A 24,915-nucleotide genomic window follows, 5' to 3' on the forward strand; every position below is an offset into this window, starting at 1 on the left:
CTCTCTCTCTCTCTCTCTCTCTCTCTCTCTCTCTCTCTCTCTCTCTCTCTCATTGATCAAAAAGTTTTATTTCCTATAGAATCGAATAACTGAAAAACGGTGCGTTATCTGAAAGAGAAAAATTGCTCTATTTGGGCAACGCCGTGCTTCCTAATTGTTCATTATGAGAGACGTATGTATAGTTAATCATACAATACAGTTTGTGTGTGTAATGAAATAGTAGAGGATCGTGTAATAACCAAATGTGTGCGCATACACACGCATACATGCAATAACATAATAGACCATACCTGGCAATTAATATATTTTCGCGCAGGAGGTTTAATAAATAATGTCGGATGATATACGATACATCATGTTCCTGTGGCATAGCCCACAGTAATACGTTTGCATACACAGGCATTACGGCGGTACGGGGTATGTTCCATACCACAATGTATAGTCGTGTATCTACATTCACCCACACAAAGTAGCCATATTCAACTTGGCTGAGACTTTGACTTGGACCGACTCAAGCAGAATCGAGACCGCAGGTCCGTATGCAAAATTAGTACTCTCAAAATGTCGAAGCAACTATGACAATAGTACGCTTGTCAAAATAATTAATTGTCCTGCATGTCTCAACTTTAATACACGTTGCAATATAGAATATCGCGAAATTATAAATATTAACAAAAGGGAGTTACATATCAACCTCGATATTGAACAATACACGTATGTTCTGTATGTTCCTGCATGTTCCCTGTATATTCCTTTGTCAAAAATTTTCGATGATGACTACACGAATGGATAGTAGCTAATAACGCCGCAGCGCCGTCGGTGCGTCCTTCTCATCGCAATAATTGTCATACATAGACATGTAAATTACACGGGCGGATATAAACGTCAATATGACAGGCCGTGCCGGCCTGGGCTCGCTGAGGCCAAGTTGGCGTTTCTGCTGGCTCCTCCGCCGACCGGTCAAAGTGAAATCATTAGTTTGCTTAAATCAATGCGCACGTAAACGTCCGAGTTATTTATGCCCTATCATTACGGAGACGTCCTCCACGTCCCAGACGTTCTCCAACCCCACCCCCGCCATCCCTTGCCCATCCACACGCCCCCTTCCCATGGTTTCTTCACCCCCTCGATGTGTCATGGTACGTTCATAGTACTGGAAAGGTTGTGACCCCGCAGTTGCGTTACCTACGGGCGTCGCTGAATATATATACAAATCCATCCGAGTAATCTCACGCGAAGCGAACAAAGCTGTGAATGATCGTGCTGAAGTGACGTTTAATCTCTTTATTACGTGGTGCAAGGGCAGATGGCTTCATCCACACGGAGTTACAATCTTTAAAATACTGCCTGTTATTCACGTTGGCGACATCGTCGCCAAATATCGCTGGAGAACACGAGAGAAAGAGAGAGAGAGAGAGAGAGAGAGAGAGAGAGAGAGAGAGAAAGAGAGAGAGAGATTCCTATCCGCAAAATTGTGCTTAAAATCGCGGACACGTTGACGTAAGAAATGTCGGTCACGACGTATAACATTACGAGCATATGAGCTAATCCGATCCAGCGGCCGGTGAACGGCGAAATGCACATGGTCCAGATAATCTTCCGCGAGACGGCCGCGCGTCGTCTTCTCTCTGGGCTGGCAGCGACACGCGCGCTAACAAGAATTCGACATTGCTTTACAAATCCGCGGTGGACAGTAAAGTTACGATAGTCGATGTTAAACTTCGCTAAATGTTTGTTACGTTGTCGTGTAAACAGTAATGAAGCGTTTCGAGATATACAACGCCATAAAACGGTCCGTGGAAAGTGGCGAGTCGTTTTGTCGGCGGTTCGCGAGGCGAAGGCGAGCGTCTATTATTGGTGCGCCGCTAAACTCTCGCAAATAATTCGGTAACGAGTGCGAGACGCACCGGCTCACACCTTACTTTGATACTTGCATTCCTATATTTCACATAACAATAAGCACGGCGCGACCATTTCGTGAATATCACCGGCCTCGCAGTGATCTCTGCGCGTGCAGCCGGTTCGTAAATTAACCAACACCACTGTCATTGACTATTTTAACTTCTAACCACTACCGCGAGACTATCTCTCTCCGGAGGCGTGTTGTAACGCTACGGGCTCGCGTGTATTTGGTAAGCACGTTGTTATTCGCGCCTTCCAGCAGCGGGACTTAACGAAATATAAACAGTGCTTCAGCTCAACATCTTCCTGAACGTTTTATGAACTTCATGTTTTATGGCTCGAACGTATTCCGTGATTAACTCGATATCTTGAAGTATAAACGACCAATCTTCTATTCCTGCTTTGGGAATGAGATAGACCGTTTTATTTCCAAGTCATAGCGCGACTTCGATTAGTCTGTCTTCTGTACGAGCGAATTAGCAACCTTATATATAGACACTGTGAGGTGATTGAAAAAGAGAAATATATAAAAAGATACTAATATATCTTCTAAGATCACGTTGAAAAAGTAATATCTGAGAAATAACGGGAGATAATTAATAATTATATGAAAGCGTTGCAACTTCCCGCGACAAATTATAGACGACATTTAGCCGCGTGATTTCTGAATCGGTCACCGTATTAATATATCGGCTCGGCCCCTCATTTTGCGACGGTAGCTTTACGAGATCGACGTGAACAACTGAACCCGTGTTCCCAAGACTGATCACAACGCGAAGTGACTCGAGCTCGACACGCGGACGCGGGCCGGAGTCGATCGACCGATCGAGAAGCCGCGTCGAGATAGACGCGCTTTGTAATAGGATTGATGCGGCCAGCTGGCAGAAGCTTGAGAGATTCGTAGCGAATCCTTTAAATAACGTTGCCTAAACGAATTCCGACAGGCCACGTGATGCCGATCTCGTACGATCAGACGTCCATCCGAATTTTACGCCAACTTCGCCGTTCCAAGATTAATGCTCTCCCGAATAACTTTCTACTATATCGAGAGATAAGAAACGCGTTACCGTGAATATGATAGGTATTTAATTTTATACAACTGAGAAATTGATATTTCGAAAAGAGGATATGAAAAAAGGCACGTGTTGTCGATATGGGAAGAATAGCCCGCAGCATATTAGACCGACGAGTTTCCCACAAGACCCTCGAAATAAAAAAAAAAAAACGTTTAGCTGAGTGGAAGAAAGGAATCTAACACTGACTCACACGTCAAAAGTGTCTTTTTTGGTAATAAGTGGTTATACTTCGCAACTACAGCTAGTCGATCAGACAGACTATCAAATAAAATGCATTTTAATTTGCTAAATGCAATTCTAATCACTCGGATAATAAAAAAATTTTTACTTCTTTAGCAAGGACGTGATATAATGAATCGTAAATAATATGAATACCTTGAAGTACGTATTCAAGATAATTGTATAATTTACGATCCAATTTTCGAACATTAGTTGATCACTCATCAAAGACTGTGAATTGAATAGTACTGAATGAAGCTCAGACGATGAAATAAGTTAATAACTTTCAAGTTAATAAGTTAAACACTTTCTTTTCTTACCAATAAATGATCAATCTATTAGGAGCAAGTTTTGATCAGTGTTGATTATTAATGATGAAAATCTTCTTTGACTAAAATAATCGATAAATCGATCGATCGTCGTGTATAAAATTACAAATCATCGATTATCAATCAAACTCTAATGTGATTGATTATACACTGATTAGTAAGTAATTTCACCAATTGATGAAATGATTTGTGATTTTATATGTGACGATCGATGAATTTTAATTATCGATTGGCCAATTATTTTAGTCGGAGAAAATTTTGAATCAATTAAAATGTAGGGACGGGCAACACATGTGGTCACACTCGTCGATCGCGGGCGAACGGAACCGAAGACCTAATTTACTCGAAAATCCGAAATATGCATACCATCTCGTAACAGAATATTCGGCTCGCACTTCGTACGACCAGGTGCGACCAGGACTGGGAAGCACTCTGGACCGGCGAGCGATATGAACGGCAGGACGTAGGAATGGCAGGATGCCAGGATAGCAGTCAGCTTCGAGTCACGTACATAACAAATGATTGCGGGCTGACTGAGCGCGAGAGGGGACGGCAGGAGGGGGACTGAAAGCAGAACGAAGAAGAGAGGCGCGCGCTCCCGCGCGAGCACGGGCGCTCCACGATCTGTTGGTGGTCCGATGCTCCGGGCGTCGCATCGTTTGTCAAGCCGTCGATATGCCGATCCTGCGGCTCGATTACCATATTTTAACGCCAGCGTTATTGGCTCGCCACCGGCTACCGGAATATTAAAAGGCGCGTCTGCACGAGGCGCGATATGTTCTCCGCTTCTGGATCCCGCTTCAAATAGACAAGTTTCCCGCACAAGGATCGCGAAATCGGTAGCGAGCGCAACAGCCCCGGCTATCGCGATGGTCGATTCAGGATTTAATGATCTGCGTGATGTCGGACGATTTACCGACCTCTGCAGCGATATAAATTGCTAGTACTCCGTATTTTTTTCTTTCTCCATCACACAATTGACAATTCTGCCGTTACATGATGTGACTCGCTATTTTCATGATAGAACAATTGTGGGTGAATCGTGGCGTAATAAAATCAAAGTGCAAGAAGTGCTCGCACGTCTCTTTGCAATAATTCCTGCTAATAGCGATTATGTTGGATCGAATTAAGAGATCGGTATAATTTCCTGAAGTCGTGTGAACAAGTGCCGGATGCAGCGCGCCGTTTTTGATTTCCGGGTGAAATCCGTGGCCCGAATAGACCAGACGAAAGGAGGAATGTGGGAGTAAACGCGCCTCGGACCGGCACCCGGGGGATGAGTAGTCAATTTCCTTTCAGCGACACCGGTGACATCGGTGAAGGTGACGGGACCATTTATAACGGGCGCTAATAGATCCCCGGTAAGCCGGCGTGAGGCCGTTTTACAGGTTTTCCGTCAACATCGGAATACATCAGAGATATAGCCGGCCGCATCGCCCGGCGACTAATGGTCGTCGACGTCTACCTCGACGTCCTTGTCGTCGGGACGCGCGAGTGACGACGTCAGACAGCGGCAGCGACGCCGCCCCGATTCAAGAATCGTTCCCGACTTGATAAATCGACGATATCCGAAAAATTTGTCGAGCCCCTCCCGCTCGGCTTTCACGGGCCATTGAAATGTTAAACGCCCCGTGAATCGGAAGGAACTTGTTTTCCCTCTTCGAGCTGAAGTTTCGCCCAAAGTGAAATGAGAACGTCGTGTCGATGTATCGGCGAGGGGTTAACCCTTCGTGACAGAGAGAAACCTATTAGATTAGCGTGATCGCTTTAATTTTTCTTTTGGCGCGTCATAAGATCGGGAAACAATCAGAGGAGCCCGATATTCGTATCGTGTATATCTCTTTCAACTATCTCGTTCGAAAAATCTCAACCATTTCATATGGATTACACTATATTAATGCGCGCTAAAAGATTCCGAGATGCAACATATATTGCGTTATATCCCCGCGCTTGTACTCTCACATCCAGCGGTTATGTACGATTAATCTAAGGCAATCGAAATCTTTTTCTCGCAGGAGGCCGTACCCGCTCGCGCACGATTGGGAATCATTCGCATCCTGCTGGCTAGTAAATGGCCCGGTTAGCCAAAGTTGAGCGGCATTGACAGGAGATTGGAATCATCGGCTCGGGCATCCGTTGCGCCAGTCAACGATCAGAGATATGTCGAACTCACACGAGACACACCAGCGCGACGTACGTATGTGTAACCCGTCGCGAGAAGGTGCTGGTATGAAATTTAAGACACTCGCTTAGTCGGATCTTCGTTATTCTTCGCGGTAAATGCTGGCAGCATGATTCATGGTGTACCGGCCGTAATAATTCGTCATGACTTCTGCTCATTCGTCATTTGACGGAGAAACGCTCAGCATCGATGCGCAAACACTCGAGATGTTCGCGAAATAACATGACTTTCTATCGGTCCTCGCGGCTAATGCGTAACGAAGATACGGGACGAAGATTGTGACATGTAAATCTGCTCGATTCATATTTTGAAAATACAGAAAAATTTTAGCTGTAGAAAAAATATAGAAATATATTCGAATACATCTCTCACGGGGAGAATAAATATTCAACTATTTTCAGGCGACGTTATAGAATACGAACATTCTCAATATTTTTTTATTCATACAAATCCAGCGAAACGAGCAAGTCTTGATATCATTCCTCGAATAACGCTGAAAAACACGCTAGTGGAAAAAGTGCATGAGGCAGGATGCAGTTTTAATCTTGGGGATTCGGACCCGACCTGGCGGTTTTGGCTTGCACAGAAATAATTATGGGTGCAGTAAAATCTAATGGGGGGAGAAAGGATTCGATGAATCTTTCGACCGCGCTTCATCAGCATCGAACTCGCACGAGAAGCAGAGTGGGTCCCTGATTGCCCGCAAACGAAGTAGACGGCCGATTTCCGCTTACGAGTGGAAGTAATTTGGAGTGTAAGGAATTTCGGACCACCAAAGGTGACCACCGTAGATCGACTGAATGGAATCCGTTGTGGCCACTTCGCTCGTCGATCGAGGAGCATCAGCGTCAGGAGAATTGAAGACTCATCTCCGTGCACTCGACTCAAGTATCGACGACTCACTATAATAATCTGACAGGTCTCGATCTTGTGCTCCAAGATTCCTCGAAACCTCGCCAAGAGACGAGGTCTCTCTTTCTCTCGCCTGTTATATAAATAGCGATGTTTTAATTTAAAGAGAAATTATCACGATTGCTGCGTGTAAAAAGAAATTGATAAAGAATACATAGACGATTTTCTTATCAGATCAAAGAAAATGAGAGCGGAAAATATTTGTTATAAATTAAGGCACGAGAAGTCTTGTAGAAATGTCACTAAGAAAATAAACGAATAAATGTGTGCGTGTGTATGCATACGTTAATATGGATATAATAAAAATGTATATTTATTTTTTCAATTCCACATCACTGTCACGTGTGATATTTTCAAGTGAGGTTTCTTAGGTGCTTCCACACCGAGAGCAATATTGCTTAATCATTGCCCCATAGAACCTGTTCGAACAGCAGATCTCCAAGAAGCCAATACCCTTAAGAAAAAAAGTAACCAAGGTTCCTTCCGTTAAATCGCCGATTATGCGCCGGACTATTTTCTATATTGGAAATTTTCTGCTCGATCTTGTCGATTATTCGGATAATTACGTTTCAATTAGCACATTGATCCTTATAACGCGATAACCAGTCCCGACGTTTCCACCGAGAAAAAATCGAATAGAGGCTGTGTGCAGAGCTAAGCAGATTCCAGAAGCTAAATACAACTCATTATGTTCGAATTTCCTGATAATGATGAGTATTAGCATTTTTAAGTGGTCTCAACGCCACGCTTAAAGAGGATAAATGACGGCGTATATCGCGCGCAAATATTCATTACATATTCCACGTCTATTATTTTCGCCATGCGAGTGTCCTGCTACATAACCGCGATACGATCTGGTTCGAGTAAATGGAGAGCCGAGTTACTCTTCTTCTGGCAACAACGACGTCTTAAGCTGCTTGGGTGCATTGTTGCTGCTAATGGGCCTGCAGCCACTTCGCAGCTACCGCTTGCAGCCTAATTATGATTTATAGTCCTCGTACCTACAGCATCGGACATCGAACACCCTCTGACCAAGGTAACCCCATAATCGTTGTCCTCCCACCCGTGACCATGGATTATTTGAGGCTATGGTCAAGATTATTTTCGTGGCTCTCGAGTCGCGCGCTATATCGTATCTGTAATCGGACGTATGACAATCGAAACTTCGCCTGACGTGTATATTGGTCCGTCATTCTCAGCGCACATTTATCAGCGCGCTTATACCGTTGGCCATGCGAGAGCTACATTTATAAACTTCACTTTACTCTTTCAGCATCGCCGCAATACGAGCTGCAAAGTCATCAGTACGTAAAAATGCGATAATCGCAGATGTCCAATACACGTCGTTTAATATCGCCAAGTGTCTGCATGTTTAAGGAATAGAAGTCCTTTCGATTTGCACATAATGCTTCAGATGAAACAGCAATAAAAGTACGTATGTACTGGTATGTGTCTTGTTAGTTAGACGAGTTCCTGTACCTTTCGAGACGAGCCAAAAATTCCCTCATCTTATTAATACTAATTTAAAGAAGTTGACAATGCCGACGCATTGCAGATGCATCCTGTGCACATATACACACGCGAGCATACCTACCTACACCGGCGTGCGCTACATTCGAATTAGTACACAAATTTTGCTAATAATGCCTACACAGAAACACGAGCCAGCGTGTCGTGGGCGACACGGTCCTCTAATATACCGATCGGCGGTCGTTCGTGACTCGGACGAAAGGTTTTTGTCGCGAACAACACAGGGCGGGCAGAGAATAGGAGGAAAGGGCGGGTCAGTGAACTGCAGGCATATTTCAATATTTATAACTTATTGTCTCAGACAGTTACTGGCACGACCAAAAAACCATCCGCCAGACGGATTTCGTGTGTTCTCGTGTGAACCCATTTTTCTCCGGGTGTCTGCTTTCGCGAATGATACTTCGGCACAGCCAATAAATATCACGGCACGAAAATCTTGTCTGACGTGGTAATTGATACCGTTAATCAGTTATGGATTCCGAGATAGAAAGATCGAAGCGTGGAGATCGAAGGGGGAAAGACGAGAGAGCGGAACGAAAGAGCGGACGGGTATCAAGAACGATACCGAGAAACCGAGGCCAGCCGCGTGGTACTACCGAACCAGCCACGTGATATATGTCCCCGTCTTGTCGTCCGAGTCCGCGTGTCCGCATCAAGTTTATATCGCGGTAATCAAATCGCCCGGCATAAATTTCGCTTATGCGCAGTTATGCGCGTAAAAGCGACCATGGCGAAATTAGCCGAATCAAAAAAAGAGGCGCATCGCCTCGCACGTTCGGCCGAGCGTGTGTGTTTGTGCGCGCCGCATGTGTTCCCCCGCGCGGTCTTACCGGCTCGTTCGATTCACCGCGAAACGACCACGGAAGCTTCGTCGACAATTAACCGCGCTGATAAAGATCAAGACGTGTCGCGCGATTTTTAAGTGACGTCAGAATGTATCGGTGTTGGAGATTACTGGGCATACGCGGGAAATTGTGACGATCGGAATACACCGATTGAAATATGATAAGCTTTCGATGATGTTTTATCTGTCGGTGTTTATAACATATTTCTTTTTCGCATTAGCGGGATACCAGTCGCTCTTGAAATGTTTCTGATCCTCATGCTCGTTTTCCTACATTGTCTGGCCTTTTCTCTTTCTCGCCAGTCGAGCCCGCGTCTTCGCTGTCGTTTTCCTCTCGCTTCGTTGCGCGAGTGCAGTCCGTAAACGAGATAACGAGATCAAATTTATGGCACCAGATTCTCAACGAAAATATGATAATCGTGGCTAATGCCGAATACTGGGCAAGAAGATCTGGAGTTTTGCAAGGCGGTCGATCCGAGGACAATGATTTTGTCCTTTCCGTTTAATCGCAAATTTTCGAATCATTTGTCCGTAATTAAAAAACAACCACGCATAAATATGTCTGTAGATTTTCCTAAATTTTATGTTCGATGAATAATTTACCTACGACATATGGCCAAAAGTGTTTCTTATCGTTCACCATTACTACATTGTTCTGCGTAAGACTAGATTTCACTTTTTAAGTCATTTTGGAAGATTGAAGAAACAAATAAATCTCGTTATCAGGACTTATCTGATACTTATCTGATACTACTTTTATCATTTCAACGCTTTAAGTTAATTAATCATTCTAGTCTCTTCAGATTTCGAAAACGCAACGTATATAAATTAATCCGAAATTTGTGTAAACAGGTTCTGTAGCGTTGAGTCCACCCACCAATCATCATGCGTTTCTCGTTCGTCGACAGTCCTCTCTCTCTTTCTCTCTCTCTCTCTCTCTCTCTCTCTCTCTCTGTCTCTGTTTCTCTGTCTCACGTTTCTCTTGATTTCTTCTCTCATTCCATCTCTATCCTCCAACTTTTCTCTTTCGTTCCTGCACACTCCTTGCTCAGCTTCGTCTTCCTTTTGTTTTTTAATATCACCGAGTATTTTATATTTCTGAAATCCTATCTGATCCTCATGGACTGATTTATATGCACGATGATACACGCGTGCCGCCACTGCCAACGAGCGGAGAGGCACCGAGAGAGGAACCATCATATCTGAGAGAATCATCGGACGGCGCAAACAGAAAATAACTGGGTTACGTTTAGTTTTATTTGGCGCGCTGCACGCGGGAGGGAGAGACAAGAGGAGAGAGAGAGGACTGTCGGCATGAGACGGGGACACGTTATTGTTCTTGGAATGATTCCAAATAAAGATTTCACCGGCACAGTGTGTAGGAACCTGAATAATAAAATCCCGACGATGGCACCAACGCTAACCCTAACCCGTTCTGTTCTGTTCTGCTGCCGGTTGTTGGCCGTCGGCTGGATACACACGCGGCGAGGAAGGTGTAAAGGTCGCGTCGCTGTAACAAATTGTCCCGCTTGGATTTACCTCAGTCGGCCGCTTTCAAGATATCAAAACGAAACGATTATCCGCGGTGAACGTCCTGCTTGGAATCAGTTTCAGCCTTTGTAGGCGCTCCTCGTTCCCTCACGTGGAACTTCATAACAGCGTGTCACGTGATTCGGAATTTCTACTTTCTAACACGCTCGTGAGACTTCAGATCCGCGAACGATAGCGTTCTGAAACATTCGCGATAGCTATTGTTGGCACTCCTACCGGTCTCTTCGCGCTCAAAGTCTAGAGAAACCAAGTACTCGAAGATGTAGAGATCTCTTATGCAGGGCTCTCTTGGCCCTCTTTTTGTTTCAGTGTTCGACATCACCGGAAGAGGACGAGAAATAATTTCGAGAGTGATTCCGCGAAGAGCTCCCCACCGGGATGACGCAAGGGTGAGAACACCGTCGCAAACAACCCCGCCAGGTATAAAGGAGCTGTTCGTTATACCTAGTTGCTCTAGTTACCAGGTACGTAGGGATCGTGGATGCCGGACCGTAAGAGGAACGTAAAAACAATGTATAATATCACCCGACCACTAGCCGAGGGTACCGTGAAGCGGTGGTGGTGGCGGCGGCGGCGGCGGCAGCGGCGAGAAAGACGGGGGTAGGATGGCGGAGGGCGAGGTGGGAGCACTCAATTCATCAAGGAGTCGACGGCACGTAATTTAAGACTGCTTTTAACTCTTGGGTGTCGCAATTTATGTGAGCTTCTTACAAAAGAATGGCGCTCTTTTCGCTCCCATACACACTACCACGAGCCAACGAGCGGGGCATCGCCATCCGGAGCCCCATCTACCTCTCGGTTACAGTGGCTTGTACCACCCCCCTGAAAACCAACCCTCCCAACCCGCCGGTTCCAACATCCTGAGATCTGCCGGCACGGCGATACCGCTCAGAGAGTTCTCCACGTCGGGAGTGCTTTCCCACTTGCGACTATGAGTACTTTTAAGATGTGTTGATCTGAACAGGGTTTATTTTTTTTTCGACTATATTTGTCGCGGGTAATTTTCACCGCGTCTGGCTTACGTCACAGGCAACGTTTGTTAGAATGTTGATTAAAATTCGTCGTTACTTCGCGTGAATGAATTAATTGTTTGGACTTGTATATCGCGATTATTATCCACAAAAATCAAATGACTCACAGAATATCATTAAAATGACTCTTCTTTTAATTAAAAAAAATTGAAGGCGAAACTTTTGTAAAATTATACGTTGTACAATTTTTGCAAGTAATCGCAAATAACTGAAAAAGAGACTGTCACAATGGAATTCACGATAATGTATATTTGCTCTAATTCGAACTCCGGAAACTCGATGAAATGTGCATCGCCTATAAATTTAACATGCACACTGAAAAACCACAAAATCACATGTGCGTTACTAACAGATCCTCACAAGTCGTATGACGGTGAAAGAAAGCGTGTAAACCAGTTCCCAGGAGCAATCAAGGCACAAAGAAGCCACTTCGAACTGTCGCTCGACGTCCAATCTATTCCCGAACGCATTCTTCATGCAACGATCTTTTATCGAACTGTACGGAGGTGACGGCCTCAATTTATATCCGCGCGTTAAAACCCGCAGAAAGGCGTCGCTCGCGAGGAAAAGTGCTGCACCGTCCGTTTCTCGTAAGCGCGGATGGACATCGGCGAAAATTAATTGATCGTAATTCTCGCATGGTCGTATACATAATTAACGAGCGGATATACCACCTGTACCTACCAACGTCAGCCGCTGTCCTCCTTCAGCACGCACAGTGCGTGAATGGATCAAGTGAAGATTCCATTCGGCTCTGCCGAGCCCGGTAGCCGTAAGAGGCGGCCTCCGCTTCTCTGGACGTTATCAAATCATCGTTTGTTTACGCCTAATCCCTGAATTAATGATTAGGACATCCTTTCTACGTAGCATGATGCGACGGATCTTAAAGCCTGCCGCGCAGATGAACTGTACCGGGTGTCCTCGTCGAGACGGAGAGACTTTCGCGAATTTTTTGTCCATGTCCGATGTCAAAATGTCGATATAAAATTAGACGACACATTCGCGACTACTTCCTATCGTGTGAAGCTGTAACACCTTTTGCTCGCAAATCTACATGTAACTATGACTTCGTGAAAACTGTCTTTTCTGTCAATTGCCGGTTGAATGATTATACTTGTTGAAATTAATGTCATTCAACAGGGAGCTGACTATACTCGTGAACGTGTCCCCACTTGAATGTGTCAATTTACAGCGAACTCGAGTGTTGCGCTCGGACACGGTGGGTCATTTTGCCGAGTTACTTCGACAGGTTTCGCGTTCGACGTTTCTCCGTGCGAGAGCAGCCTGTGACCTCCGATATGTTTTCGCGTAACATCGGTCTCACAACGCGACGCGACTTGTTTATGAATAATCGGTGCTTCCTCGGGAGCCGTGTATAAATAGACCTAAATACTGCGAAATCAATGAGCAGCCACACGCTGACGAACTCTCCACCCGTTACATCCTTCAAATTATACGTAGACTCGGTGGCCGGAATATATCCCCTTAATTATCCTATGTGTGCATTCTGAGTGTGAACTCTCCATTAATCATAGGAGAAGAGAAGGGTAGGTAGCCGTTGCTATAGCCTGAGCGATTTTAATTCAGACTCCCCCTCCCTTCTCTCTCCTCTCCTCTCCTCTTCTCTCCCCCCCGCCGCCGGTCGCCGCTCCATATGTATTCTACGGTGCCCGGATCATTAGTAACTTTAGGTGGACACCTCCGAGTCGTTCTTCATTCTGATGATGCTACTGCCTCGGTATCCGCCGATCCACGTTGTCATTGGAGAACCGACGCGTCCTCGCGTCGATTCCACCGCGAAACGTGCATCTCTGATTGACCGATTCTCGGGGATTTCGGAAACGCCTTGGAATGTGATCTGTTCGACGCTTAAAGACTTAAACGTGTTTCTGCACACGAGATATTAATGACACCGATGCGTTACCTGAACATATCGAAGCGTCCAATGGATTCCACCCTGAATCAAGTTATAACTGCTACGCCGCGGGTCATGTTCTCGTGGGTCTGAATTCGTGAATGGATTTTGTGTGCTATAGCGTTGCGCGACGATTGAACTATTCGGGGTATAACAGCTCGGACGTGCTGGGAAAAAATACCGGTGATCAAGTGGCGTCTCGTTGTAGATGTTAGATAACTTGATCGGTCTGAAATAATGCCCGTACGCGGCCAAATGCGTTTTCCGCGCATTTATCCTTCGGCAGATAGGACGCGCTCATGTGCCACGATATAACGACCATTTCATGGTGAAATAACGTATAAAATGAATTGGCTATAAAGTCCATAGCTAACCGTGCAACGCGGCCAAGTTATTCGTACTTCAGTTCTGCGTTTGTAACGCGTATATCCCATAACTTGACACCCTACCGCCGCTGGACACTGTAACCTTCGCTCGTATATCGAACATATATCAGTATAATCCATCTTAAAACCAGATCTTGCAGCGGGCTGCTCTCTCTCTCTCTCTCTCTCTCTCTCTCTCTCTCTGAAACGCTGAGCGAACGCCGCCGTGAGAATTTTAAACGATCCCGATAAATTACTCAATCAGATAGTAAAACGTCTTCACAATGTTGATACAATCTACGTGTATGTTCGCGCGCCGCTCAAGTCTATCAGTACAATCGAGAATTTCTTGATGAAAGGAGAAAACGCTTGAATATTTAATTAGCAATTTCTTAAATAGTTCCACGCGCATTTTCTAATCTTCGTTTTAGCTATCCCACGCATGGGCCGTAGATACAAATTTGCATTCCATTATGAAGATATCTAATATAGAGGAGAATTTAAACCCCCACCAGAGAGGCTCGCACACACACACACGAGCCGCTGTGCGCCACTAAATCCATATCCAATAGTATCCCGGTTTTATCGCTGCACTGATCTTTTACTATCTATATATCATATTGCCCGCAGCGGTAACGTCACGAAGGCACTGCGGCTCTCGATCGTCGCCGGATGAAAACGCGTAAAGTCCCAATATTCCTCGCAACATCTCCCGAAGGCAGCTCGCCCTGCGCGAGAGAAGGGATACGCTTAATGCGCCTCACGGTCCTCTCCTGAGGTCCACGTCGGCGACCACACGCGGATATAGCCGAGGGCGGTGAGCTGCCGTCGATACATCCTCGTCGATACGGACACGTGTTGCCCAACACCCCGCAACAGCCCCGCGGCCCCTCGCGGGTCGTCCGGTCGACTCGTAAACATACAATGCACGCGGCCTTATGCGATATTATACGCGGCACGGCCACGGCGCGTTATGCCCCGTAACAGCATTCAGTGCGCGGACGCAGGCTAAACGCATTCGTGACTTTTTAAAAATGTTGCGATTACGTCACGACACGCATGGTGCTCCGGGCTAGCGGGGCCTCATTAGCCCGGCCGATCGGTCTTTGTTTCTTCGAGTCGCGGAAGAGGGTGGAAACAAAAGCGATCCGCAGGCGGTGAGATCAAAAGCTCTGCTCTCGGAAGTGTCCCCGACGACACGAAGCTGTTCGTGAAAGGTACACCGAGTATATTCGGTAATACACCTGTGTCTCTGATGAACAGAGCGTTATTCCTTTCATCGCAATCAGAAGTATCAAGAAGTGTTTCTTGATATTTCATCGGGTTGAATGCTCATAGAGAAGAAATGTCGATGTGTAAATTGACGCGGTCTCAACCTTAACGAATAGTAATGCGAATTATAATTTAGTTCGCGATTTTCACGCGAGAATATGCCAATCAGACGGCACACTAAAGTAAAATATATATTAGTAAGTAATCGCCCATGCGATCATCTTGAGGATGATATATCTAAGATACGCGTGAGACGTCTGCACACGTCTCAGAAGACCGTCAGTGGATGATGCTTCGAACGCAGAGTGGCATCGATTCTCAGGACAAAACGAGCGCGAGAGTCTGCCGATGCATTTTTCCCAGTAGGAGATTCGATGCAAAAGATCATCAGGTGCAATGGTCCATTGACGCGTTGCGGGTGTTTTGCAAGGACGACCGAAGGTTGCGCCCTCGGGTGAAATCTATATAATCGATTCTGATTGCATTGAAGCCCGGTAGTGGTGGCGTTGATTGGTGCATTCATAAATATCCATTAGCGGACAATGTCGGTAATGATCGAGCCTGCGGGCTACGCCCTGCCGGGCTGAAGGGCTTCTGGTAGCTCTTCTGGTAGCTTTCGTAGTCGAGAAACAAGACTCGATCGTAGCACGCCATCCGTCTGCATCTCAACGTTTCGTCCTTCTCCTTCTTCTCTCTCTCTTTCCCTCTCTCTCTTTTTTTTTACCCTTCCATAGGCGCACCTTTTTTTCCTCAGCAACTCCTCATCCTTTCTCTCATTCGACTTGGTCGTCTCGTTGGAATGCCTCCCGGATGAACGCATTCGATTTCGGGCCATAATATATCGGGTAACCTTCGATCGACGTTGGGCAGAGAATGAGCAACGGTCGGACTTGGGCTCAAGGCCAACTTCGACGGGTGCATCGGTCGTCGATGTCCGAATTTAACCTAACCCAACGAATGTGGGATTACTGTTTTATTAATCTCTTCGGTCTGCCTTGTAAGAAATTGTGCCCAGTTATATTATAATCCATTTTAAGTCTCGGTTTAATTTCGTAGTTTTATAATCGTCACGTGGTCATCAATTTGATACATTTGTAAGGAAAAATCCTTTTTTCCCGGAATATAAGACGAATCTGTTATTTACTGATATTGCTAAACTTGAACAGAATTTAACTCGAAAGACTTATTGAAGATATAATTAGTAATCGATATCAATAATTGCTGTGCTACTCTCAAGGAATAACTCGCTGATATTTAATATCAACACACAACATATCGGAAGGAGCATTGACTGGAGTGTCGAGATGGGACTTACGTTCGCGGGGCCCGATCAGATTTTACACGCGAAACTGGTTATATCGTTCGTACTAATTAGAAAACTCGTTTCCGCAGCGACAGAGATAGCGGTTGCGATCGTTTCTGATCTCGATCCGCAATTAGTTCCGCCGTTGCCTCGCTAATGCTTCAGCTTGTTAAAATTTATCTCATTTTTATGCGATAAGGACTTTACTGTACTTTACTATAGCCACTAGTCGATTCTGCGGATAAATCTTTATATTCTTTCAAAGAAGTGGACGTATTTTTCGGCGATCTTTCTCATCATTATATCATCTCGCTTCTTTGTGAAAAGAGCCAAAAGCCAGTTTTTACGACCACTTACATCTATCCTCGGCAAATGGTCACGCACCAACTTTTATACATAAACATAATTCCCAATAAAGATGAGAAAATCACGCGATCGACTCATTCGAGCCAATAGATGTGCACATATTAATTGAAAGTTATGCATATACTCATATCGGACGAGTCTTGTGCCCGATAATCGTAAAAACTTCATTTTTCTGCGCATAATTAATAATTTATACATTTCCCATAAACTAATCGGCCGTTAAATAGGATCATATAAGACGATAGGTTCTTTAAATATGTTGGATCTTCTTGACTGCTGATCGGCGTGGGAGCCGCCGACGTATTTTTATTGTGGTGATTAATAATATACTGTAATTAATCAGCATCTCGTTCGCACAATAGACGCGAGAGGAAGCACCAGGAGCATTTAGCGCGCGTTCAATACTTTCACACGCGATTCCGGGAGGAGCCTTAATCTCGTGGCGGATCGATATGACGTCTCGAGATCGGGCATTGGCGCGAAACGCGTGAATCGATCGGGCGAATGCCGCGAGGAAGAGAGAGATTTTCAGGTCCGCTAGGTGAGAAAACCAGTCCTCCGATAGTTCCGACCCCTTCTGACTCTGCGCCTCGGTATCCCCTCTAATCTGGTGGGGCACACAAATCCACACCCACACGCGCAACACACGCGTGAACCTGCAACTACGTGAACGGGCGAATACGTGAGGCCCAACTCCGACAATAGGGAGTTACCTGTTGAGCATACAGACAGGTGACACCCCACGTCCCTTATTCCGTGTATTCGTTGCGTCGCATTTTATCGGTCGAAAAGTTTGATTTCTCTCTCGTGCGGCAACGGCGGCGGCAGCCACAATAAAAATACGTCGGCGGCTCCCACGCCGATCAGCAGTCAAGAAGAGAGAAGAGCGCCGGATTACTTTCATAAATTTCTCCCCATTGGTGTAGCCGACGCATTCGTCGATCGCGCATCGGCGAGGATGAGTAATCCGGAGGTGGCATTGTGCGCGATGCCCGTGGGTATCGTTTCACCTTGAGTAATCGAAGGAGGGAAGAATTGATGGGAAGCAACAAAAACTGGTATTATCGATGAATATTCTCTTGCGCTCTGAGATGAGTAAAGAACCCAAAATGGGCGATTTCCCATATTGGTAACTTTGTTTGTACGGTATGGTAGCTTGTAAACATTAATCTCCCAATCATGATCCCATTTTTATATATCTTACGTAACTCGCTAATGCGGGTCGGCATTTCTTGATGGATGCACGCGATGGCGGTTGAAAAATGAAATACAACATGTTACATTAAAGAAATTGGCTGTAGAACAAGTATGATCGTGGGTGGGCTTCATTTGATTCCGGAGATTCCCGGAGATTTAGCATATTCGTTCGAGGCACCACCACCGCGCGATAAATTAGAATCAATCAACCCCGCTTTTCCAAACTTCCTCCAGATTAGCATCACGTCTGGCAGTTATAATTTGTGGGTGACCCCCGCTGGGGCCTGAACTGCGTCAGGGGTATTTCGGATTCTTCTGACCGAAACGCCACGTGGACAGCACCCTCGTCAATATCGATACACCCGGACCCCTACGTATCCTACGAAATTGGAGTCAAACTTCTCACGGACAGCCGCCGTGAACCAAATTAAAATCCTGTCAGAATAATAATGCCGTGTTAACGTGCCTTTGGAATTCGAGGCTCTCTGCTCATGTTCCTTTAGATACTCCCGTATCAATAACGGATGACAATCTGATTCATTAAAGTGGTTCTCATGATCGTGAAGTCGAGTGGTGATGACTACATATCATTGATCGACTTTATCGACTTTCTATTAATTTCTAAAAATAACAGAATAGCAAATGACTATTAATCAGTAAATAACTGCTGTAACTGTGATAAGTTGTATAAATTTCAACTATACTGTGTCATAATTTGCGCAGAGAAAACGCTTTACGTATAATTACAGAAATAATCTCGATATTGTTCAGCGATGCTTTTAATTCGTACATAAAGATTTCTTTTTTTCGACAACCTTTGAGAGAAAATTAATGCTGCGCTGGAACATAAAAGTTATGCAGATGCTTTGAATCACTTTACGCCGTCACGCTTCCGGTAGACGCTGCACAGCAATCTGCCTAGAGTGGCATCGAGATTCTTCCTTGAAACGATCGGTACGTATGGTTGGTGATAAAGCCGTATGTACGGCGGTGCTCCATATATTACACGGATCGTAATCGGCCCTACAGAGATTACGAGCGAGACGGGATAATTCGGCTCCTTTCCGAGATTATAGCAGATATACCGATTCTTGCTCGGCTTAACGATTTGACAGAGTGCCGTCTTTCCCTTCTCCCGTACCGATATTCGACTCTGACGTCTGCGATTTCCTTTCAAAAATATACTCTGCTAAATTAATTATTGATAAATACTCTTTATATTCTTAATTTTTAGCATGAATCTTGACTAACGAGTCGATTAACAGTTAGGAAGAAACTTATATTGTTCAATTATTTCAGAATAACACACATATTTATTCATTTATTGCAGAGCAATAAATGAATATTGCGTAAAGAATGTTAATGGTTCGGAACTAACTCAGTAATCGAGCTCAAGTGATCAAATAGGAAAATTAGAAATATAAATTCCGCGGCAAAGGCATTCAAGAACGGGGCGCATGCCGAAGAACGGAAATCCACGCTTCCTCCCGCGTCATCCATGAGACGATCAAAGTTCAACCTCCATAATCTGGCCTAATCATGGCCCGGTGCCCCCGCGTCCCGACTCGCTAACTTCTGTGACGTGTGCCAAGTCGCGGCGGGTTGCGCGGATCCGAGAAGAGGGCGGGGTGGTAGAACGTAGGATGAAGGGTAGAGCGAGAGGTGGTATCAGTATCGCTCCGAGTAGGTTGCCAGGCGGGAATAAACCGTTTATCCCATATTATAATTAGTTAAATTCTTCGGGACGTGGAGGTGTCTTTACACGTCACTCAGCCCACTTCGCTTCCAGGCTCATCCACCCTTTCGCTCCACCCCCTACATCCCCCTGCCCACACTCCCTCCTTCTTCTTCCTTTGCTCTCCTTCCTCTCTACGACAGAGACGAGCCAGCCGTCCCGACTTAAGTCGTTCACCCGCCTCAGTCGCGAGAGGTACGTAAGATATTAAACTATCTGAAAATTAGTTAAGTCTTGTTTAAAAGTTAGCCGACCAGCCGGGCAAGTATTGGCCGCGAGCTAACGACGACAGGGAAAATCGACAGCGACCATTCCCGTTGCGAAAGAGTCAGTTTATACGCGCACGGCGGAATTGAATTTTGTTTTTAATTATATCAAATTTATTGTTTGGTCCAATATTATAGGTATGCAATTTTCTGTCACCTAATGAGAATATAAATTACGATACTTTGACATATTTTGTAAGTATTTTTATCTCAGTATTAGACAAGATTACTCTATACACACATACTTTGTATATTTTTATATCGTAATTACTCAGAAACATTTCTTGAGGAATGTCAAAAGTGCTGCTTTTCATAGTCGATAAATTAAGAAAAGTTTCTTAATAAGAGACTAAATATTCACGTTAACACACACACACACACACACATACATACATACACACACACAAGTGAATCTCGCGAAGAAGCTAAATGCGTTTGACACGTTAACATCTGTTTTCTCGTCTTACACTCTTACGGGAATCTGAAGGTGTACGTACGTCCCTTAAGGGCATGTTACAGTACTCTTCGAGCCACTTCAGATTCTCCCGCTCCGATACCTTTGCCCGTATCATTACGTACCTACCCTCGAACGAACTTGTGCCTTTACAGCACAAACGTTCCGCACCCAACGACGCATCAATACGCGCTGAATGAAACGTATATTTAAAATTTTCCTGAATATATTTTAATTCTTGTCTCAGAGAGAGATGTACGATATGGGAACACAAAATCCCTATTAATACAAACGCTATAATTGTGGATGTGATAAGAATATTATTATTTACCCCTGCTTTCATTGTCATAAATTATGCATACATTGCGCTGGCTACATTTATACGTGTTGCAGTAGTTGGAACTACGGACGCAATTCAAGAGTCACCGGCGTGTACTAACGTGAAACTTCGAACTCGGTTTCGGGTCGAGCGCGTGGCAGAAACCCAAGAATTTACTTAACTCTTTAAGTAACGGATTTCCCAAGTCTTGGTTGCTTGGTTGTCGATGATCTTTCGGCGAATCTCAAAGGCACTTTGTCGCAAATTCGTTCAAGTCCTGCTGTTTCCTTCTATCCCAGTAATTGAAAGAAATTACACGTACCGTGCGAAACTATACTTCTGATGATTTCTGGAATCATCACAAGCATGCATCAAGAATATGTGTTTCTCTATATATCGATGCATCTCTCTCAAGGCTATATCTTCGCGCGTTCTTCACACCACCGGTAGGCAACGGTTGTTATTGTTGAGCCGAATGATTCGAGAGAGGCAGTGTCTCAGTTCCGCCGTCTTCTTGCCCTCCTATCCGCGCCCTATTCCATCGGCATCAGGCCGCCATAACTCGACCAAGCGAAACAGAACAGAGCGGACCCGCCGTGGCAGAATCTGTGTGTGGCCACGAAGGCATGTATAAATACGCGAGGAGAGCCGCGTATAACAAGTTATGGCAGATAAATTTATAGCATCTCCAGTGAAACGCCATTACTTTAAATGCACCCCTCTACTCGGCCATCCTCTCCGACCGCACGATTCTTCCTTCTCTTTCCCTCGATAGCCCTTCCGCAAGGGCAAAACGGTCTCCAGCGGCTTTTACGATTTTTAAATAGCCCGCGCTAACACTTCTGACGTCGCGGTGGTACAGCAGCACGTGACCGTGCGCCTTTTGTCTCACGCTCGGCCTCGTTTCAATGTTCCGGCGAATGGATTAAACGAGTTAATAACGTACACGATTCCTCATGCATAGATAATGAGGCAATTAACTCCCTCAACGGTACATTTTTTTTTAATATCACAGTAATTTACTACTGGGAAAATTCGATTTTCCCGGCGTTCAGTATTATCAGAATGCGAGTAGTTATCACACAATGTGTAATGCACGTAATCCTAATAAAGTGAATTTATCGCATAATAAGTTCTTTTGTTTCTGTTCCTCTCAAATACTTCTTACGAACAAGCCTCTGTTGCACGCGTTCCAATCGGACACGATCAATCTTGATTAGTCTGATTAACAACTTTGATTGATTCATGTCTAATTGGTACATGGAGCAGTCGTACTCCTTCTACTACTAATTCCCAAAGACTAATCACTCTTATAAGAACTTACTAAATTCTACTTAAGACAAATGATCCGACAATTGCACTGCCTGCAACTGACCCGCAACGCGTGCATGTACCGCGTTATGAAACGCGTTTGTCCGATGTACGCACCTATGCACGATCAATTAACCTAAGTAGTTTTTGTGCCTCTTGATGCGTCATGATAATTGCACACAAGTTTTATCTAACAATGTCATCTAATACAATTCCATCGGAAAAGCAGGACAACGAGAAATCCGCGAGGCCGCTGATCCTCCTGAGGGCATGTGGTTACCGGAAGCCGATTGACAGAGTGACGTCGGTCCGATATCGATCGCGACGCGACCTGTAAGAACAAGGGTCTGACCACGGTGGGCCTTCTTCATGGCCGTGGTACGGTGTGCCCTATAAGAAGTGATCGTTACTGCACGCCGCCCTATAATCTACACGGGCTAATGACGTCCATTACGTTACTGCGCGCCTCGGCCGCGCTTCGGACCGCTCGCGTCGTCCACTCGCTTGGCCACGGTCCCGATACGCGACTCTCTGGCGTGCTGACTCTCGTCTGCACACTGCACGGCCGTGCAGAACACACAGGATAGCCGCGGTACACAATCCGACAGCCGGCGAGCCATTTATACAGTTGCAGGTCGGATTGGCGCTGTGGATTTTGCTACGCACCCTGCCCTCTCGCATTTTATTGGCAATATGTTCAGGAATTCGAGATCCCTTCTCTTCCGTGGCGAGCCATTACACCTCTAATGCGTAGATTTAAGGATCATGGTAATTCGGATCGCCGCAACGTCAATTTATGAAAATACCGAGCCTACCGAAAAGCGGAGACATGTCGCAACTTTTCGCAAAGAGGATACTTCTGTATCGTGTTTCTTTTTCGTGTCGATATATCGGTATGTATACCCAACTAATCGTGTCAATACAGCATAAATAGCTTAAAAGTTCCAGTTTTATACATACATACGCGAATACGTACATGTAGACGAGGAATTCGAATATAGTAGATATTTGTTATATTCGCGTGCTATATTGTTAAATAGACGTGGAAATTGCACGAATCAGCAATCGTGTAATTTATTTTAATTTTCTGCATTGAGGTCGTCGTATTTTGTATAAATTTGGCGAGATAATTATTTGTTGGAATGCAGCTAGCGAGTAACTGATTCGTCAGATGATGAAATAATCAGAAATAATTTTTCGCGAAATCTAACAGATTTTGTTGTATGTGAGTGCGTGTTTTTGTTGGGCGCTTTCTGATAGTCGAAAACGCCGAAGTGTACATGCACCCTCGGCTCAAGGCGAACATCAAACGAGCGAGAAACGCGGAAGAAAGTGCTTCCTGTACTTTGGCACGTTGGTGGATGGGTTGCGGTGAAAGGTTGGATATGTTAGACAGTCTGGAAGAGTCCTTCTAGGTAGGCTATTCCAGGGTGAAGGTATGGGGTAAAACGGGCGCTGCATACGATACGCCTGTCTCCTCCTTACCGATAAGTCGATGCGTGATTAGAGGGTGACATTGTGCTTTGAGGGTTACTCGCCCTCCCCCGCGTCTTCTTCCTCTTCCTCTTGCCATTCTGTCGGCAATAATTACAAGCGTGGCACGGGGAGGCACCTCTTTGAGCTTATCGATTGCTCGGCATTAATAATTGCACGTCGAGCCTCGTTGGCTGCGAATAATCGCCCTGACCTGCCGTCTGTCTCGAAGATCCTGTTATAATATTGCCATTACCGTTTAACCTGCGACTACGCCGTGCAAAATCCGTACTGTTATTCGAAATATTATTATGAACAAGTCTTATTATTCATTTAATTATCACAATATGATGCATTAATATGCAGTATAACGAATTGTTCCCGATTTTGTTACATACGATAAGTTTGAGAGAGGGAGAGAGAGACAGAGAGAGAGATAGAGAGAGAGAGAGAGAGAGAGAGAGAGAGAAAGAAAGAAGCTATTTAGTTATTCTACAACTTGCAAGTCCGAGGATAATCTTAATAGCTATTATAGAAGGAAGTTGTAAGATCTTTAAGAATGCAGCACGTCGACTGAAAATTCATCCGCTCTCCCGATCTTATTGCTTCCTTTCTTCCTTCGGCGCTTCGAGCCCTCGGCGAGTTTTGGGCTAAATTTCACGGGTCAAAGTAAATCCGATCTTCGAGAGAAGTTGGGGGCGCGATAATCGTTACAGAAGAGAGTTCCAGCTTCACGGATTCATCAAGTTTTATATCTGTCATTAGCATTTGCGGTATGTGAGAACACTGCGCGCGTTTACTGGTTACTCATGCTATTTTTTTATTTATACAATGTTTTTCACAAAAAACAGGCGTATGATAGTAGAGATTAATAGTGTTATTAATTTAATCAGGCTCCATTTCCAATTCATGTATTGCGACCTGGTTTCGAGACACCACTCTATACAGAGACTAATTATCCAATAATACGTTTTGTATTAATCATCGATGTCGAGAAAGCGCGTTGTGAAAGTCCATTCATTAAATGCTAAAACTTTAGCGCTATTAAATATCCTCGCACCTACATGTACTGATGTGAATCCCCGCTTTTCTATACAGTTCCTCGGCGAGGAATTTCCAGTGGAGAAGCCACTGGAGGCCGAGCGCTTCGCTTTCACGATCGAAGATGTCGTGTTTACCAGATCCACCCCGCAGGTGTCCCCAGGTAAATCAAGTCTCACCTCGAAAAGATAGAGAAGGAGGAGGAGGAGGCGAGAGAGAGAGAGAGGGGGGGAAGGAGAGAGATCGAGTAATAAAATAGAATATACAGAGAGAGAGAGAGAGAGAGAGAGAGAGAGAGAGAGAGAGAGAGAGAGAGAGAGAG

The 24,915-nt window shown here is 45.0% G+C and overlaps 1 protein-coding gene across 1 annotated transcript in view; it reads left to right on the forward strand.

Annotated features, from left to right (window-relative positions):
* Positions 1-24,915, forward strand: part of LOC116849640 — a 463,562-nt gene that overhangs the window by 393,514 nt on the left and 45,133 nt on the right. The window contains exon 8 of the mRNA XM_032826984.1: positions 10,855-10,965. Within this exon, the coding sequence (XP_032682875.1) occupies positions 10,855-10,965 (111 nt within the window). The remainder of the gene's footprint in view (positions 1-10,854; positions 10,966-24,915) is intronic.

This window comes from Odontomachus brunneus, unplaced genomic scaffold (assembly GCF_010583005.1).
Source record: "Odontomachus brunneus isolate Ranch 3 - 2012 unplaced genomic scaffold, Obru_v1 Obru_scaffold_122, whole genome shotgun sequence".
Taxonomy (NCBI): domain Eukaryota; kingdom Metazoa; phylum Arthropoda; class Insecta; order Hymenoptera; family Formicidae; genus Odontomachus; species Odontomachus brunneus.